Below are 19,258 nucleotides of genomic sequence, written 5' to 3' on the forward strand. Positions count from 1 at the left end.
CTAATCTAAAGGGGTGACCTCTGGGGCGCTGGTTGTTTTTGTGGGAAAAAAAGAACATCTCCTATCTGCCTATAATCCCCTCTAATGTACTTTAATGTACAGAGTAATCATGTCCCCTCGCAAGTGCCTTTTTCCAGAGAAAACAACCCCAAACTTGACAGTCTATCCTCATAGTTTAAATCTCTCATCCCCTTTAACAGCTTAGTTGCACGTCTCTGCACTCTCTCCAGCTCATTAAAAAGGAGAAGAAGTCATTTAGGCATTTTACTGCCAATTAATTTTTTTTCTTGAATAATTTGCCTTTCTCTTCTGCCTCTTTCCAGATTTCAAATGGGGGCCAAAAATTATTGCTCTGCGAGGCTACAATTTTATTATTATCATCATTTTTATTACTTATTTTTCCATGTAGGCCCCTTAACTGTTCATATTCCCATCTCTTGTTTAAACCACTACCTGGTTGCTAGGGTAAATAAGACCCTAGCAACCAGATAGCTGCTAAATTACCAAATGGAGAGCTGCTGAACAAAAAGCTAAATAACTGAAAATCCATTAAAAATAAAAGTGAATTTAAAGGTGAACTACCCCTTTAACCTAACTGATCATAAATACAAATGTTTGCAGATCCCCTCACAGAAGTGCATGCATGGATACTTTTACATCCTAAGCATTTTAGGGTAAAAAAAAGCACTCCCCCCCGCACATTTGTACAGAATCCTTGGAAGTCAGTGGGAATGACAAGAGGTAGTTGGGAGGTTAATTTTTTACACCAGCAGCTAATCCACTAAGGGGCACATTTACTAACCCACGAACGGGTCGAAATGAGTCCGATTGCGTTTTTTTCGTAATGATCGGTATTTTGCGATTTTTTCGTATTTTTTGCGATTTTTTTCGGCTTCCTTACGAATTTTTCGTTACCAATACGATTTTTGCGTAAAAATGCGAGTTTTTCGTAGCCATTATGAAAGTTGCGTAAAATCTGGCGATTTTTCGTAGCGTTAAAACTTGCGCAAAAAGTTGCGCTTTTTTCGTAGCGTTAAAACTTACGCGAAACTTTGCACCTTTTAAGTTTTAACGCTACGAAAAAGGCGCAACTTTTCGCGTAACTTTTAACGCTACGAAAAAAGCGCAACTTTTTACGCAACTTTCGTAATGGCTACGGAAAACTCGCGTTTTTACGCAAAAATCGTATTGGTAACGAAAAATTCGTAAAGACTCCGAAAAAATTGCAACAAATACGAAAAAGTCGCAAAATGTTCGTTTTCAAGTCGGAACTTTTCCAATTCGGGTCGGATTCGTGGGTTAGTAAATCAGCCCCTAAGTCTCACATTAGCTTTAGGTCAGTCTATGTATGGCCCATCTTTAGCCGCCCCAAACAAAAAAGTCACCCTCCGCCTATGCAGGCATAGATTCACAGCGAATCTCTGCGTTTCGCCATTGGCAGATTTTTTTGCTTTTTGCCGCCCCTGGTAACTTTGGGGGCGCTGCCGCCTGAGGCCAGTTCATGGTAGCAGCGCCCCTGGAATAAACAGTCCCAGAAAAAATGTGAATACAAATTGAGGCAAAATTGACACATCATTCAAGCAATATAGCAAACATTACATGGAAGTGTTAATGAGAAGTGCATAAACCTCAAGCAGGTAAACAGCATTAACTCAGAGGAAGGCCATCCTCTCCATACATATGGCCATACATGGGCTCTCTCATTTTCCTGCACAGAAATGAATGAATCTGTTCTGTTTCACCAAACAAAAAAATTTACAAAACACATTGAAGTTTCCATTCCACATGACTTTTTTTTGTGGCCACTGGAATTGGTTCTTAGGGAGGTTGGGGCAGAAGGTGGTTTTTGGCGACCCTTTTACCCACCTTTACTTGCATGCCCTTCTGTGGCTTGCTACCCCTTTCAGACATTAGTTGACCCAAACTCTCTGTGACTCTGGTTAGTGAGTACTGTAAAGCTCCCCCCCCCCCCCCTTCACTTCAGCAACACTACCAAAGGTTTCCAAGGTTATCGTTGTCTCTGAGCAGCATACATCCGGGGGGGGGGGGACCTCATACTGCTTGCTGTTCCCCTGCCTTCCCGGGAGTACTGTGCCCCAAGTGCCCGTGTGGCAGGCTGCAGAGCAGTGACAGGTGTCTGTGTTCCCCAGCAGATTTCAGCCAATGGCAGCGAGGCGGGCGGGCTCTGCTGCTGGGAGAGAGTGAGCAGAGCGCGGAGTGTCAGTGCGTGTGTGTGTGGAAGAGCCCGCAGCTTTGCACCGAGCCCGCAGCTTCTTTCTTACCTCTAAGCAGACGCCATGTGGGGGGTTCCCGCTGCTGCTCACCTGTACCACCATGTGTGCTGGATGTTCGGCGCGGCGCTCACTGTCCTGCTCTCCATCACAGGTACACTCCAGGCAGCCACCAACTGAACCTCCTGAGGCTGACATTACTATGCACCTCGTCATTCCGTCTGTCTTCTTGCAGCTGCACATTGCACCTCCTCTCTCCACCTTTCCAATCATCCTGCGTCTCACCTTTCAGTCATTGTGATAATCATGCGCTGCACCTCTACCCTCTTGTCGCTACTCTCCGCCCTCACTATCACCTCCCTTATTAAGCGGGCATCTAGCTTTTTCTTCTCTTTTTAACCCACCTTGGGTACAAGCGCATTACCTTCACCATCCCTGGTGCCTTGCCTCTTATGCATCCCTTGCCCCAAGCGCCCATTTCCTTCTACAGACAGCACGTTAGACTCTTTTTTTCTCAGACCCCACAACTTCCTCACACTCCTGTCTCTTTCCTTATAGACAAGTATCCAACTAAATCTTCCTCTTTGTTGTAGGGACTTTAATACCCACTTCTGTGCTTCAGCTCTCCCATTATTTCTCCTATTGTTTCTTTAAAGCCAAGTACCCTTTTCTGGTCACCAGCAATTTAACCTTTTTACCTGTATACCCCTTTGCACCCTTTCCTGGGCACTTCAACTCTCCGTCTACATTACCTTGCACTCAAGTACTCCTCCCTCTCTATCCCCAGTACTGCCCCAATAGAACCAGTTCTTCTATAACCTTCAGCAATTCACAAAACCCACTGTAAAAATTATTGATAGTGATGAGCAAATCTGTTTCGCAATAAAATTCATGAAACGTAAAGCAAATTTGCAAAACAGCTAAAAATTCGTGAAAAGCATATGTCGTGCAATTTTTTGTTGCCTGCTCGCTGAATTTTTCAGCAGTGAATTTTCACTGAAGTTTCGCCACGCAATTCGCCACTGGCGACATGCGAAAATTCGTTGCGAATCCATGCCTGGTGAAAAAATTTGCTTATCACTAATTATTGATATTAACTGTTCCATTTTCTCAAACTCCAGAATTTCTTGTACTAAAGAAGTTCTCTTTCCTCTTTGCCACCTGCACTCACAACTCTGCTTTGCATTCAAATACCCTTCCACTTTATCACCAGCACTTCAGTCCTTTTTCCATTCTTATCCCTTCTATCCATGTATTCATTATTCTTAGCCCTGACTGACAGCACTTTTCTTATTATTTCTTTGCACCCATGAGTGCCTTGCTATCTATACCCAACCCATCGCCTTTTATTCTTCTACTCCTATATGCACGCAAGTATTCCTTAATCACTATCTCCAGCTCTCAGTTACTGGTTCTTTATTTTCTCTTGTACCCAAATACTCTTTATCTAGCCCCAGATCTTCCACAGTTTCTCATCTCTATTCTCTACCTTAACTTCTCATTCTCACTTATCTTACCCCCAGCCTTTATTTTCTTTGTAGTATCACTATTTTTTTTTCTCAAATTGTTTATTATAGCACATCACCTTCTTCAGTCCCAGTGCTTATACACCTTGCTTCTCTACTCTCTGTGCCATGCTGGGCCTAAATGTTTCCTATATCTCAGTAATGCTGCAGTTCATCATTCCACATTAGGTTTAATAATACGCAACATTTTTTGTATGCCTTAACAAATAATATTCTATGAAATATAAATTTTTTAACCCACAGTTCAACCATGCATCACTGATTTATTTGATTTGTTAATGTCACATTATTTTTCAATGTTATCCAACAGAACTGTCTTTCACTACTCCACTTTATCCTGCAGCAGGACTTGGTCACCACAATAAGCTTTTCCCCAAATTTCTTCAACTGCTGTCAACTTTCATTTTTGTTTTACTTTAATTTTAACCAGTGACCTTATAAATTCTATGTCCATATTCTGTACCATACAGTTTAAAATTGAAGTCATCACCTTCCTCCATATATAATACTCGATGCATACAGGGTCCTTAATTAATGTAAATAGCATTGAAATAGTTTTGCTAAATTACATTTCCAGTATCCATTTCCACCATCTTCTCAAATACTTTCTTACTCTTACACTGTTAACCACCTGAATTTACACTTTACGCTACTAAATTACATTGCTTGCATCTTTGTATCTGAACATTTTTTTATTTCTTTTAGTTTGCTTTTCAGCCAGCTTTATATTTAATTACTTATTTAAGCTGTCTCAATCCTTTCTTCTCACCCACTCACTTTAATGTCTCCTATCTATTCTCTATACATATCTTTTATAACTGCTAACCTTTACCAATTTTCTTTCACATGCTTTCCTTATATGCCAGTTAATCTAGTTATTCTTTATTGGGTACATAGATAAGCAAATGCTGTGCATTGAATCTAGCTATGACTTTATTACCAATTTTCAGATACCTTAATTTTATTCCAGGTGATTTTGCATAAATCCTCTTTCATGATTTTAGCTTAACCCTTCCTGTGCTAGAGGGCAGCAACACATAGCAAAGCAATAAATCCCCTCTCATATGCCCCTCGTGTTTTTCATGTAATTATTTAGTGTATCTGTGATTTCTATCAGCTGAGCTCATTCAGTTTACAGTAGTTTAAATCACATTGTTCTATGAGCATTCTGATTTATCCAGTTGTGTTCTCATATTCTGCATACCCATTGCTGCACCGGTCGTCCAGGGTTTTCGTCTTTGTTGACCATTTTTATCACCTAAAACTTTTCAGGGACACTTGAAATATAAACATAGTAACATAAGTGGGATATTGGGTATAAGACTGTGTAAGATTCTGGATGAAAGGAAACTGTCAGGGCAAGGGAAAGGATATCATAGATAAAAGTCCAAAGGCCAAAAAGTGTAACTGTTGTTTTGGTATGTACACTACATCAAGAATTACAATCAATCATTATCTGATTGTTACATGGGCTGGAAAGGTGTAGGGGATTTGTAGTGGCTGTCAGTGGTATCCTGGAAGATAAAGTTTAATAGCAGTCAGTGACTAAAGTTTTACCAAAGTTTTGTTATCCCTGATATATGTGCTTGACCACTCAGTTGAGTTGGGCGCGCCAGACTTCCTAATTCACCATGGAGTACATAGTACCCAACATTAACAGATTTTAAAGTTGTATACAAAATACTCATAAGATGGCATTTACAGGATTTTAACACAGGGGTAAATAAATCAACTCTTTACTAACACTTCTGATGAGGGTCCCTGCCTGTGTATGTCTGAAACATTGAGGTAATAATAAATCTCCAGATTTATGATTTTGTAAAAATCCTGTGTATGCTGTCTTTTATGTATACACAATTTTACTAGAGTGTTGTGGATAGCTACTATAAACCAGTGGCGCTGTATGACGAATTGTGTATACTTTATAATATACAGTATATGTTTACTGGTTTAATAATTTTGCTTCTATCAGTGCAGCTGTATGATGTTTAGAACTTTTGCTTTTTTTATTAACTGTGCAACATATTGCTCATTTTAGTAATTAGTACTTATTTGCTAGTTAGCTTTATTAAATACCTGACAATAAATAACTACAGTGCTGTATTATGTCCTCATTTATAATGATATTTTGTGCTGTGTTACACATCTCTGGGCAAGTCAGTCTATGTTATGTTTAGTGTTTTAGTGTTGTAAGGAATTCTTACAAAATTAATGTCTGAATATCAATAAATGGTGCATATAAATATCTCATAAACGTTTCATTTTGTATAATGCATGTATGGTATGTGTTAACTCCTATTATATCAGATACAGTATGTGAAGAGAGATACATTCAAGGCTAATTCTATTTCTCCTGTACATTCTTAATGAAGTGGATTGTCCAGTTAAACTGCTCTACCGTGAAATAATGTTATCTATGTATGCTATTCTATTTATGGGGCCGACACTTATGTTTGTACTCATCAAACTATCAGTCTGCGGAATATAAGGTAGGTGAAGAAAAACATAGACATGAACCTCTGTAATTTATTGGCTTATTATAAGCATGAGTACAGTTTTTATTGCAGGAAGGGCCTGTAATGAACTACAGTACTCAAACCTAACAAGCCTTCTTCTTTACAGCAGTGAATGTATAAGAAGCAAATGTGGTATTTGGGAATGAAGCTATCTAGAAATGTTTCAGATGATTTGGACTGAAATGGCTGAAATTATTCTGATTCTGGAAGTGATTTGTTCTTAATTAGCTATACTGTGGCCTCTTTGCACTGCTGTATTTTATGAGATTCCATGCAATCATTCTTGGCTGTTAGTAACTTTTTAGCACAAAATTGCTGCATGACATTACATTTACAGATAACAGACCTACAGCCTGTATTAGGTTTTGCCTCGAATAAGTATGATTCTGTGTACTCTATTTTGTATTGAGCAAGCTGTAATGTAATGTAATTAAGGCCATTGTGGTACAGTTGCTTCCCTGCACATCCAACTTTTCCAAATGAGCACTGACTGTTGTAATGCATTTTAGAGTGCTACAGCTAGTCTTTTTTATACTGGACTGGTTCTTACTTAAATGCTGATTTTGCGAACTGAGTTATTAAAGAAGCCCAAAGCCTGGCCCATTTAAGAATTCGAAGCACTTGCAGTCTGGTATCCTGAAATGGCATTTTGCGAATCTCTAGAGAGTGGTTAATATTATCTGTGCCTACTATAAAATCCTTAGAGCCTTTTTTATTAGGAAAGCAAATCAGTGCAAAGATATTCAGTGCCTCAGAAATGCACAGACTTTTAAGGCTTCCATTGCCCATAGTGGGGCATTTCATTCTTTACAGACAAGATGGTTTTAGGGGGTAGGATGTCACATTCAGCTATTGTTATCTGTCTCTTATCTTAGGTAGGTTACCCATTATTTGCTCAAGTGTACAGTAAGTGCTAGTAATAGTAAAATGGAGAGAATAGCAGACATTTATGACTAGATTTAATCATGAAAGATACGCATTTCATGACTAGATTATAATTTATGTACATGTAGATTATGGGTATGGGTAGACTTTGGAAATAAGAGCATTAACTGATGTAAATATAATATAGATGCGTCATATCAAGATTCAGATGAATTGACTGACTTAAGGTGCCCATACACTATAAGATCTGCTCGCTTGGCGATGTCGCCAAGCGAGCGGATCTTCACCCGATATCCCCACCTACGGGTGGGCGATATCGGGTAGCAAGTAACTTGGGCCAAATGATCGGATTACATCTGTGGTTATGGGGCAGTCGGTTCGGGGACCGCATCAATGAGCCGATGCAGTCCCCGATCCGACTGGATTTTCTAAGCTGGCCGATCGAGATCTGGCCAATTTCAGGCCAGATATCGGTCGGCCAGGCCACTCTGTTCTGCCCATACACGGGCCGATTAGCTGCCGAATTGGTCCAAGGGACCGATATCGGCAGCTATAGTCAGCCCGTGTATGGGGACCTTTATTTCAAGTCTTGCCAGACAGTTTCCTTTTACAAAAGTTTAAAATTAAGTAAGCTCTCTGAGCAGGTGCCTCATTGAGTGAATTATGAGTGCATCCCTAATTACATCTTGTAAAAACTATTTAGGATTAGTAGTATACATTATGTTTAGGTATATTATTATCTGTGCTAGCAGATAGAGATTGTGCATGTAAGGGTAACAAAACTGGTACATATGTTATTAAACAACACCGATTAATCTCTTGAAATAAGTTTACAATATCAATTTTCATAAAGATGATTAATGTAATGGATGATCGATAATAAAGCTCCAATTAAGAAATTCTAAAGGAAACATACTATATATTAGCATCTTGAAAAGCAGTTGTTTTATATTGAAAAGAAGTGTGTATATAATTCCCTAAACACAAACATTTAATTTATTCTCAAGCCCATAACACAAAAAACTGAATTCACAAATCTGTATCAGTTTTAGAAAGAATAACATATTTCTGCTTTTAGTTTATAGTGGTTTCTGGATTAAGCAGTATGTATTAACTTACTGTCTTTTGGACAAATAACATTAAAGCAATTCAGACACGTTTAGTAACACTGACAACATGTCAGTATTACTAAAGAACTGGGAGGCCAAAAGCCACCCCAAATCCTTCCCTATCCCAGTGATACTTACCTGATCCTTCTATAGGCCATGTAGTGTTGGCTCCTGTAAGTATTGCTAGGCTGGGGGAGGCTATGGGAGGCCTTTGTCCAGAAATATTTAGGTGCTGCAAGTCTTTAGTAATAACGAAACATTTTTATGGATTTTCCTAGAAACATGTCCTTATCAGTTTAAATGTATTTATTTTTTTAAACTGACTTTCACTGTTCTTACCTATAGGTATTACTGAGACCACAACTGCATTACTATAATGATTACATGGCCATTTTGCATGAAACATATGGTGTGTAATATTCATGTGGCATGAAACCTCACAAAGTGTCCCTGGAAACAACTTGCAAATGTTGCCAATTATTGTATTACTTTCTTCTTTGATATTTATTTATTTATTTATTTATTTTTGTGGTAATACAATATTAATACATTCTGTTAAAAACTGTACATTAAATAACCATTATAATTGATACCAAGAAATGCCCTCCTCTGTAAACAAAACAGGGGTTGTTTGTCCATATATTGATAAATATTTTAAGCAGGACAACTAGGTCAAAGTTATACCTGGTCTGACAAGTCCTACACTCATTTCATCTGACTCATTAAGAATTCTTCTGCTTCATTATACAGTATATGTAGGGTTTTACCTGCAACTTGCTTTCTTTAAGGTTACCCCCAAATGGCTGCCTTTTAACCATCCACCACTGGTATTACCCAACTGTAGCAGGGAAGGGTGGGAGCTGAAAGTGTGTACAGGACTGGCCAGACCAGGGATGACTTTGATGTAGTTGGCCAGCTTGAAGTATATTGCAATATATGGACAAACAATTGCTGTTTTATTTAAAGGGGAAGGGCTTTTTTGGCAGCTTAATGCACGCAATGTCTTAATGTCCTGTCTCTCTCTCTCTCTCTCTCTCTCTCTATATATATATATATATATATACAATCCATAAAATCAAGAAAAAACAGGTGCGCTCCAGAAACCTTTAAAAATAAAAATCAAGATTCTTTATTTAAGTCATTTTTAAAATGTATCAGGCCAATATATATATATATATATATAGATAGATAGATAGATAGATAGATAGATAATGGGTAAGAGCAGAGGACCTCTTGTTCTTGTTTATATCAACTTTAAAGGCCTGCATCATTAATACTATAGAGATGCTAAACCTTTAGGCAGGTGCAATAAGTTCAGTATAGAAAATATACTGTACTATTTCTAGCTGTATTAATTTTGAAGGGGTTAGTTCTCCCTTCACAAAGCTGTACACATTCTTCTTAAGGGCAAATTATGCCTCAGCAACATTTTCTTCCTCCAAACAGTTATTTCTCTAAAGGTGACTAAAGAAGTCAACGCAGTATATCATGCAAAGGCCTTTCTGCAGATACAGTGTGAATGATCTATCTTTATTGAGCTTAGGAAAATGGCTATTTATCTCAACCCTCTGCCCTCTGGGTTGGAGAGTGGATACAATTATAAGAGCTTGGAATAAGCTAGTGAGAACAGGGAACATGGATTGATCCTTTTAGAACTGATGCTTCATGTTTAGGAAAGTGTAACAGATCAACAGTCAGGAGCAACATGTGTTTTATTTTATGTTATCACTAAGTAAAAAACTTATTTAATATTCATTACAATTGTAAATAGTAATAAATCAATATGGGTTTTTTTATATGTTTTCACTGATCTCAAATTATATTGCTAGAGTTTATTAGTATATTAACTGCAATTTGTATTTCACTTTATATTTACTGTACTGTATATGAAGCATGTTACAGTGAATGCACTTTAATATATGGGATGTTATGGCTGGACCCACCCATAACCATATACCAGTAGGACTGAGAGACTGTCTTGCCTGTATAGGAGTGGATGACCCAGATGTTGTTGCATAAAAAAAACTGCCCAGGCCCACCAGGCCTGATGTTTGATGGACCCCATACAACAGCCTATATTGCCCCCCTCCAATGACAGCCTAATTATTCTGCACAGATTGGAGGCATTGTTTCCTCATTTTCAATGCTTTTGAAAACAGGCTTAAGTGTGAAGTGTTTTTTTTATTTCATATATTAGCAGATTTAATGTAATTACTAGACATCTGCTTTGCTGTAATTTCAAGTCACCCACTTCCCTCTCATTTTGAAATAACTTATGAAAATATGATTGAAAATCTGGACTAGATCCATTAGCTTCTATATGGTGACTCAGTGACAGAAATTAGCTTTTGAGTTAATCACTCCCTCTAAGCCCCATTCTAGTTATAAATTTAAACAACGCACTGCACATTGAAAGGTACCGTAATATATATTTTGTAGAGGTGATATATTTACTTTGAAGAAGTAAAGATACTGTAATTTTCCCAGTTAACTGATAAAGAAAGTTTAATAGGTTATGGCTTATAAGAATTTAGAATATTGGAGTATTCAGGATATTCACATGCATGCTTACTTTAGGGTCTTTATACTGTAAGGTTGTTTCATTAAAATGAAAAATAGCACAAAAAGCTGTCAAATACCCCTTTCCCTAAATTCTTATACATAGATTGTACTTTTTAGTGTATTAAACCAACTTTTAAGTCTGTTTTGACTACTCAAGAAAAGTTGTCAGTTGCAAGAAAATATGTCACACATTCATAAATCCAATGAAGCTATTATCAGAAACTGACAGGCTCCAAATTTTTTTGTTGAAGGGTAGGGTAACTTAAAGCATTGTTCTTTTCATCTGTCACAGGCAAAACTTGGAAGTGTACCTGGCTCAAGATATATTTCAGGATTGATTATTGGGTCAGTTTATTAGGTCTTACTAAATAAGAAAAAATTCTCTGCTCCTCTATTACATTACATTAAACTGTTTCTGCTTATAAGTGTGTAACACATAACTAGAGAAAGACATATAAAGATTTAGCTTTAAATTAGTCACACAGTTTTCCCCTACAGCGGTGCTGTCCAACTTCTGCGGTGCAGAGGGACGGTATTTCTTTAGCATACATGGTGGAGGGCCACTAATGAATGCCAGTTTTGACCACTCCCCCTTTTTAAACCACATCCATTTTATCACAATGGTGGTAGTGCAGAAAACCCCCAAATGCTTGGTCCTTACTGCGGGGGTATTTAAAGGCTATTACTGCCTGTGTGTGCCATACTCTGCCTGCCCTATGCTGCCTATATGCCATACTATGCCTACCCTATGCTGACTCTGTGTACCATACACACAGGCAGCATAGGCCAGGCAGTACATACACTGTCTGCGGTGTGAAGAGGTAAACAATGTGGGTTATTGCAGTCTGAGCCTGAGGTGTGAACATTGCAGGAGGTGAACAATGCAGGGACTAAAAAGGTGTGAACAACACAGGGGATTACATCCTGAATCTGGGGTGAGAACCATGCAGGGGGCCAGTTAATCTAAGTACTGATACCCTTTAAAGTTTGCACAGAGGTAAGCCATCAAATCAGGCAGACAGGTGGGGGCCACAGAGGGCCACAGAGGGCTACCTGTTGGATAGCACTGCCTTACAGTATTTTTAACTTATCACCTATAAGGGTTGCCACCAGAAAAGACAGCACACTCCTAGGCTGGCTGCCTCAAGCCCGCCTGCCCCAACCCCCCCCCCCCGCAGAGTGCATGTGCACATGCATATTAAAGGCTCCTTCTGACTGCCTCCCTAGTTTCTACAAACACCCGCATACTGCAGAATGCTCTAGGTGTCTATAGGAACTAAAAATTACAGATGCAACTAGATGTAATGTCACCCTGAAAAATTTGCCGCCCTAGGCTTGGGCATTTCTGACTTTCCCACAAATCTTGGCCTGTTTATATTGCAGTGTTACCCACTGTAATCTGCAACATTATGGGGCATATTTATTATGCTGTATAAAACAAATTTGCTGAAAAAACGGCATAAAAAGCTGTGTAAAATAAACAGAGAAGATTGTCATCTGAACACCAGATTTGTTATTTTATGTAAGTTCTGGCAGAAGAAAAACTTGTAAAACAATTACGCCGATTTTATGCCAGTTTTTACACGGGAAGCCTGGCGATGTGTGGTGAATTTTCTTGCCGTTTTTTTACACAGCATCATAAATATGCCCCACAATATTCTCCTATTTGTGTCTTTAAGTTACTCTCCCACTTAGATTGTAAACTACGGGGCAGGGACTTCCTTCCTCTTGGCTCTTTAACATATGTAATCTTTAATGTGAATGCACTTTGTATTTATTATTGTAATCACCCCTTATTTGTTCTATTAATTTATTGTTCTGCTGTATAGTGCTGCTAAATAAATAAGTAGCACTATATAAATAAAAATATACATATATACATACAATGAACCATGCAGCATTGGTGCCCGGTCTCCTTAAGAACGTAATAAAGAGCAAATTAACATATGATATCAAAATTATGGTGGAAGTAAATATTTTTATTATTAATTTGGACACATACTTCACCCTAGCAAAGGTGCTTTACAAGTGGCTTCATTTAATGGCTTCTGACTTTATTAAATTTATATACAACTGCACAAATATGTATCATTACAAAATGATTTTCAATTTATAACAATAATACTATGAGTATAACATTTGTATTTAGTGTTGTTTTGTGTGCCTTTATATTATTATTAGTGATAGGCAAAATAATTTGCCAGGCATGGATTTGCGTTGAATTTCCACATTTCCGCATTGGTGGATTGTTTCATGAAATGGGCAACAAAATTTGCCATGGAAAAATTCACTGCACAACAAAAAATTGTCGCCCGTCTAAAAAAATTGTTGTACACATAAAAAAAATGACACAAAATCGTTGCACGCCATAAAAATTACATGCACAACAAATTTTTTTTCACCGTTTCGCAAATTTCCACTGTTTTGCGAATCTTGCAAAAGATTTTCACAAATTTTTCGATGAACGAAACAGATTCTCTCATCACTAATTACTATCTATTCTATAGGGCAGATTTATCAAATTGTGTGTTTAAAGCTTAATACATAAAAACTTACCCACATTCTATTCATTCATATGGGATTTTTAGGAGCATATTTATCAAATGGCGAGTTCTAACTTTCACCCATTGATAAATATGGGTAAGTTTTTATGTACTAAGCTCTAAACTCACATTTTGACAACTCTACCCCTATCTGTTATTATATATTACTCATACTATGTTTATGATTGTAAATTATGTGCTATGATACATTTTGTTTTCTGATTTTGGAATTCCTTTCTTTTGCATTACTGTCTCCCTGATAAAACATACTGAATGAGTGTGAGGCAGCAAGTGTTAGCAAGAGCAACTCTGTGCTCTACCTAGGAAAAATTATGTAGACTAGTAATTCCCAGACAATACTCATGTAGTATAGGTACTTGTGTATCCATAAGATTGAGGGAGCATAGTGTTGGTGAGATTAAACCTTCCTCAGATGAGGAATTGAGTACATTGATTAAAACTCTTATGTAACTGGATTTAGTTACTTCAGTGTTCATACAAGAAGATATATTTTGCTATTTAATAGGATGTTCCATAAATGTATTGTTCATGGTATAATGAAATTCTGTATTTCATTTAATATAACATTTGAGAGTTACGGTTAGCTACAATACCTTCTCCTCTACCTATTTAGTTAGGGCTGATCAGAGAGAAAGAGTCTGATGTAATGCATGTTCTTCTGGTTGCCATTTACCAGGCCTTTGACAAGTAACACATTAGCACTGTGCTAAAGATAAAAGCAGTGTCCTAAGTAAGAGTAGTACAATGCCATAAATAGCATAACCGCAGCACTTTACAGTCTGCAATGAACTGGTTGCTAGGAGTCCACACCTACTATATTTACTGTTATATGTCAGCAAGGCAGGATACATGGAAGCACTAGTAAATGAAGTGGTGAGGACTGTGTGCAGCCACAAGGTTAAAAGTTGTGACGTGAAGTAAAGCCTCAGGTAGAGGGTGGTGCTGAATGAAGGGGCAAGGGCATGTAGCAGAGAGAATGGCAGATAAAAGCAAACCTTGGTTCCATAAGCAGCTCAGAACTACAGATCAACCTACCATATATAGGTGTGAGGTTTAGCCATAAAGCACACACAGCAGCAGGGATTGTTTGCATCTGAGGAATGACAGGCTGAAAAAAGATAGTGCTCTAGTTCTGCCTGCAGAAGAGCTGTGCCTTGGACAGCAGTGTAGAAGCTAAGATTTGCAAAGGCAATAGGGATGCAGCAATAATAACAAACATCTAAAAGAAATTCTTATGGTTCTCTCCTGAAAGAAAATTCTAAATATTAAAACACAGGAATATCTCATTCATGATACCCCCTTTTCAATCAGAAATATGCACCTACAATTGTTATAGGATTACTTCTACCATAGGATGTTAGTTTAATTAAGATGCAGGGAGTGGCAATGGCAGGTCTGCATTAGCTCGTGGGCTAGAGGATAGACAGCACTTTTACATACTATTATTCCTTACATAATAATAATACATGGTCACTATAAAAAAAACAACATAATATTGTTATAATGTTATTAGTATTACATCTGAAGGGTTCTTGAGAAAAGTACTTCCTGCTGTAAGGTACAGTAATATTATACATAATCTGGAGATTTAGACGTCCTTTGCTTTTTATACAAGTCAGAACTCCTTGGTGACTTCTAGTGACACAAGTGAGCGTTTTAAACAAGCAGAAAAAGGTGTTAATAAGAAGTTTGTGTTTGAACTTAGAAAGATATTTGGTCTGCTGTCTCATACAGGTAATAGAATAATGAATTTACATTCTCTTATGACAGTTTTAGCTTTGGTGCAAGAAAACTGCACAATCTTTTTAAATGTAGTTCTTGGTACTTGACATAACCACAACTGGTACAGTTCCCCCATGAGCTTTGCCATAGATCATTTTTAGTACATTAGTACATTTCTCATCAAGGTTTTATGTATTTCACATTCTGACAATAAGGGTTGTGAACTATGGAAAATTGCAGGTGACAGAGAAATACATCTACCACAGACCCTCACATATTATACATACCCAAAAGGGTGATTTTGTTGTTTAGAGGCAGATTTGAACTTTCATAATTACATCCCTGTGAGTGACTGATACAATAAAAGGAAGAAAGTCCTTATGACCCTTGTCTTTGACTCATCCTATAATAAAATGCCAAACAAAGAATTCACTGGAAGCCAAACACAGCTTAGTTTTTACAAATAAACCAGATAGAGAGAGATTCATTTTCACATTTTCATTGGGCTGAAATGAGAAATATGTTTGTTTCCATTCCCATCAGAGCAAAGACAACACAACAATAATAATACACTGCTTTTACATTTATCATTTTATTTATATATTTAAAACAATCAAAATCCCAGTTTCCTTTTCTGTGTATATATGTATATGCACTTAGATGCACTTTTACTGCTGCATTTTTATTTTAGAAAAATCTTCAAAAAAATTAAGCATTTTTTCATCGATTGCACAAAGAAATCGAATTAAGGCTATGTCTGCTACCAGTCAAATGGTGCATTATTAGGACAATAGGTCAATGTGTTTTAACCACCATGATCCTTTAAGGTAGAACAGTGGCTGTCAAAAGGGGCAATGTAATACAAGTCTTCAAAGCAGGCCTTTAAGTACTCTATGTACAAAAAATGTGCATTGTAATAAATGTCAAATGAAGAATAATACATTGAAAAATGCATTTTTCTTGTTGATGAAGTTTTTTTAATTTATAACTTTTATTACAAAGTATCTTTTTCCCACCTTTGATTGCTATACATTTAAAAAATGAAATATGATAATACGTGGAACACAAAATAGGTTTAAATACCAAAATACCATGTCTGTAGCAAAATGTCTAAAAGTCCAATGAAAAGTCTGTAGGAACCTATGTTAGCCTAATACCACATAGTTCATGAGTTATGAAAATATAGGGTAAACTTGTTTTTGCAAATCACCTATGGATGACAACTGGCCTGTCACTTTGTGGTAAACCTGTTGTTGTACTCCCATTAGATGGAGGACTATCTCCTAATGTACTAGGTTCACACTTGCATGAAAACACTTTGCCAACATCACAGAAACATACAGTGTGTTGGACAGTAGTAGATGCCAAAATTTAAATATATATATATCTTCCAATGGAACTGAGTGTTCAGATCAAGTGACTGCTAGAAATGTACCAATTTCAGTTTCAGGCAGGCATCTAATCAGAATTTAACACTAAAAGTTTGTAGAAAATGTTCCTGGAAGTAATAACATAAAGATGATTGGCGATCAAGAACGAAGGAAACTGTATTTTTAGGCATCCATTTCAGCAAGCTCAGAACTATTAAGTGAAAAGGCAGGTAAGAATGGAGCATTACTTCACATTAATGTCCTTTTTAAGGACTGGAGCACAAAACTGCACTGGATACTCAAACTGAGTTATGTTTTCATTCTTTGAGCTAATGCCCTTTATTAGCTTTAGTAGTTACTGAATTACATAGTTGGGTTGAAAAAAGACCATCAAGTTCAACCCCTCCAAATGAACCCCAGTGGCTATATATACACATAGCTATACTGCACTATCTATGCACTCATATATATAACCTACAAATATCAATATTGATACTTATTGTAGATTTTACTTGGCACTACCTAGAATTACACAGGCCATTCACAAAAATTCCCAGCACACTACCATTTAGTGTATAACTCACATTTATGTTATTTTACCAAAGTAAACTTATGAATATTGAGCCTCACTTCCCAGTTGACTAGTTTTCCATGTTAGGTAAAGGAGAAGGAAAGGTAAAAACTAAGTGAGCTTTATCAGAAAGTGCTATGTATCTATACAACCATAAACACTCACAGAAAAGCTGTGAAAAGAAACACAGGATTTCTTGTCTTCCTTTGTGTACACATGTTCTTTGGTATCAATTTCCTCTCTCAGAAAAATCCTTAATTCCAGGGCCAAGTCTGTGCAGCTCTCTCCTCTCTTCCTTCTCCTGCTCCCCCCTCCCATAAGAATTTATAAGAATTTGCTCCCCCTTTCATCAGAAATTGTTATCTAAGCTACGAGCAGCTAGAGCTACAGCACAGAAGCTACCGAGACCAAGCTAAAATGACAGCTGCTATCTTAAACAATGGGAGGGAGCTTCTAGGGCTGTTTACTCAGGTATGGTAAAGCTTTCTGCAGAATAAATATAGCGTTTTAGCTTGCACTAATCCTTCTCCTTTAAATCGCTCTGCAAAGTCAACCCCCAAAAAACAAACAGTGGATCAAGCTGGTCAACGGGACCCTACCTTTTATTGAATTGACATAGGGGCACATTTACTAATCCACGAATCCGAATGGGAAAAATTTGTATTGGAAACGAACATTTTGCGACTTTTTTTCGTATTTTTTGCGATTTTTTTTGTCACCGTTACGACTTTTTCCTAAATTGTCACGACTTTTTCGTAGCCATTATGACTTGCGCGAATTGTCGCGACTTTTTCGTAGCTGTTACGATTTGCTCGTATATTGTCGCGACTTTTTCGTATTGAGCGCTCGTAAACAGCGGGCAAAACTTTCAGACTTGCATGATTTTGGAAGCCTCCCATAGGACTCAATGGCACTCTGCAGCTCCAACCTGGCCCAAGGAAAGTCACGATACTGAAGCTTGAATGAATCCAAAACTTTCGTACTCTGTGCGACGGCTACGAAAAAGTTGCAACAATTCGCGCAAGTCGTAACGCTACGAAAAAGTTGCGTCAATTTATGAAAAAGTCATAACGGCTACGAAAAAGTTGCGTCAATTTATGAAAAAAAACCTCAAAATACCGATCATTACGAAAAAAACGCTTTTCGGACGTTCGTGGATTAGTAAATGTGCCCCATACAGTACTTGGCTGGAGGGTGCCCAGCTAAATTCGATAGACTGTGACAACCATGGCTAGAGATCAAAGGAGAACCACTGCTAGGACTATATGACACTTAAGAACTGACATATTGAATGACAATGCCTATTTCTTCCTCCTTCTCTTTTCTTCTTACCTTTTCTAGCCTCTTCTTAATCTGTGGAGTTTTGTTTGTCTTGTTTTTTTTTCTTCTTGAAAATGAAAAATAAAAGCAATTAAAAAAAAAAGTAAATGCTCCATTTAAGTAGAACACATCCACTGCCATCCCATAGTCTAGGTTCCTGCTCACCTCTTTCTAAATTGAAATTAAATTAGTTTGGCAGGATTAACTACGTATAAAACCACGTGGACACAAACTCATTGTATTGCAATTTTTTATGTATTCAAGTATCTATTATTATCCCTACTATCCATAACAGCTAAACCTTTAGCTGAAGACAACATTTAGGGGCACATTTACTAATCCACGAACGTCCGAATGCGTTTTTTTCGTAATGATCAGTATTTTTGTGATTTTTTCGTCGGCGGCGCAATTTTTTTGTATTTTGCGCAACTTTTTCGTCGCCGTTACGACTTTACCGTATATTTTCCGCAACTTTTTTGTCGGCGTTGCGAAATATTCGGATTGGTTTTTCCGCTGTTTACAATTGCTCAATACGAAAAAGTCGCGACAATTCGCGAAAGTCGTAAAGGCTACGAAAAAGTTGTGACAATTCGCAAAAAAGTCGCGACAGCAACGAAAAAATCACAAAAAATACGAAAAAGTCACAAAATGTTCATTTCCAATCCGATTTTTTCCATTCGGGATTCGGATTCGTGGATTAGTAAATCTGCCCCTTAACCTTGTTACTAGAAGTAATGTTAAGATTTATCAGCTAGTAAAAATCATTTAGATTTAAGAAAAGATGGGCTGAGTAGATCAGTAAAAAAGAAGATTAACACATAAAGATGATAATTTTCTGTGTATAATTACTCAGGTGTTTGAGATACAACATCAGCTGTTGGT

General features: G+C 37.4%; 1 protein-coding gene across 2 annotated transcripts in view; it reads left to right on the forward strand.

Annotated features, from left to right (window-relative positions):
- Positions 1-2,155: 2,155 nt before the first annotated feature.
- Positions 2,156-19,258, forward strand: part of opcml (opioid binding protein/cell adhesion molecule-like) — a 575,316-nt gene continuing 558,213 nt past the window's right edge. Inside the window, exon 1 of one of the 2 annotated variants that reach the window (XM_012966745.3) lies at positions 2,156-2,385. In XM_012966745.3, the coding sequence (XP_012822199.1) occupies positions 2,298-2,385 (88 nt within the window). In that variant the 5' untranslated portion in view covers positions 2,156-2,297. 2 annotated transcript variants of the gene reach the window in all.

Source organism: Xenopus tropicalis, chromosome 7 (genome assembly GCF_000004195.4).
Source record: "Xenopus tropicalis strain Nigerian chromosome 7, UCB_Xtro_10.0, whole genome shotgun sequence".
NCBI lineage: Eukaryota > Metazoa > Chordata > Amphibia > Anura > Pipidae > Xenopus > Xenopus tropicalis.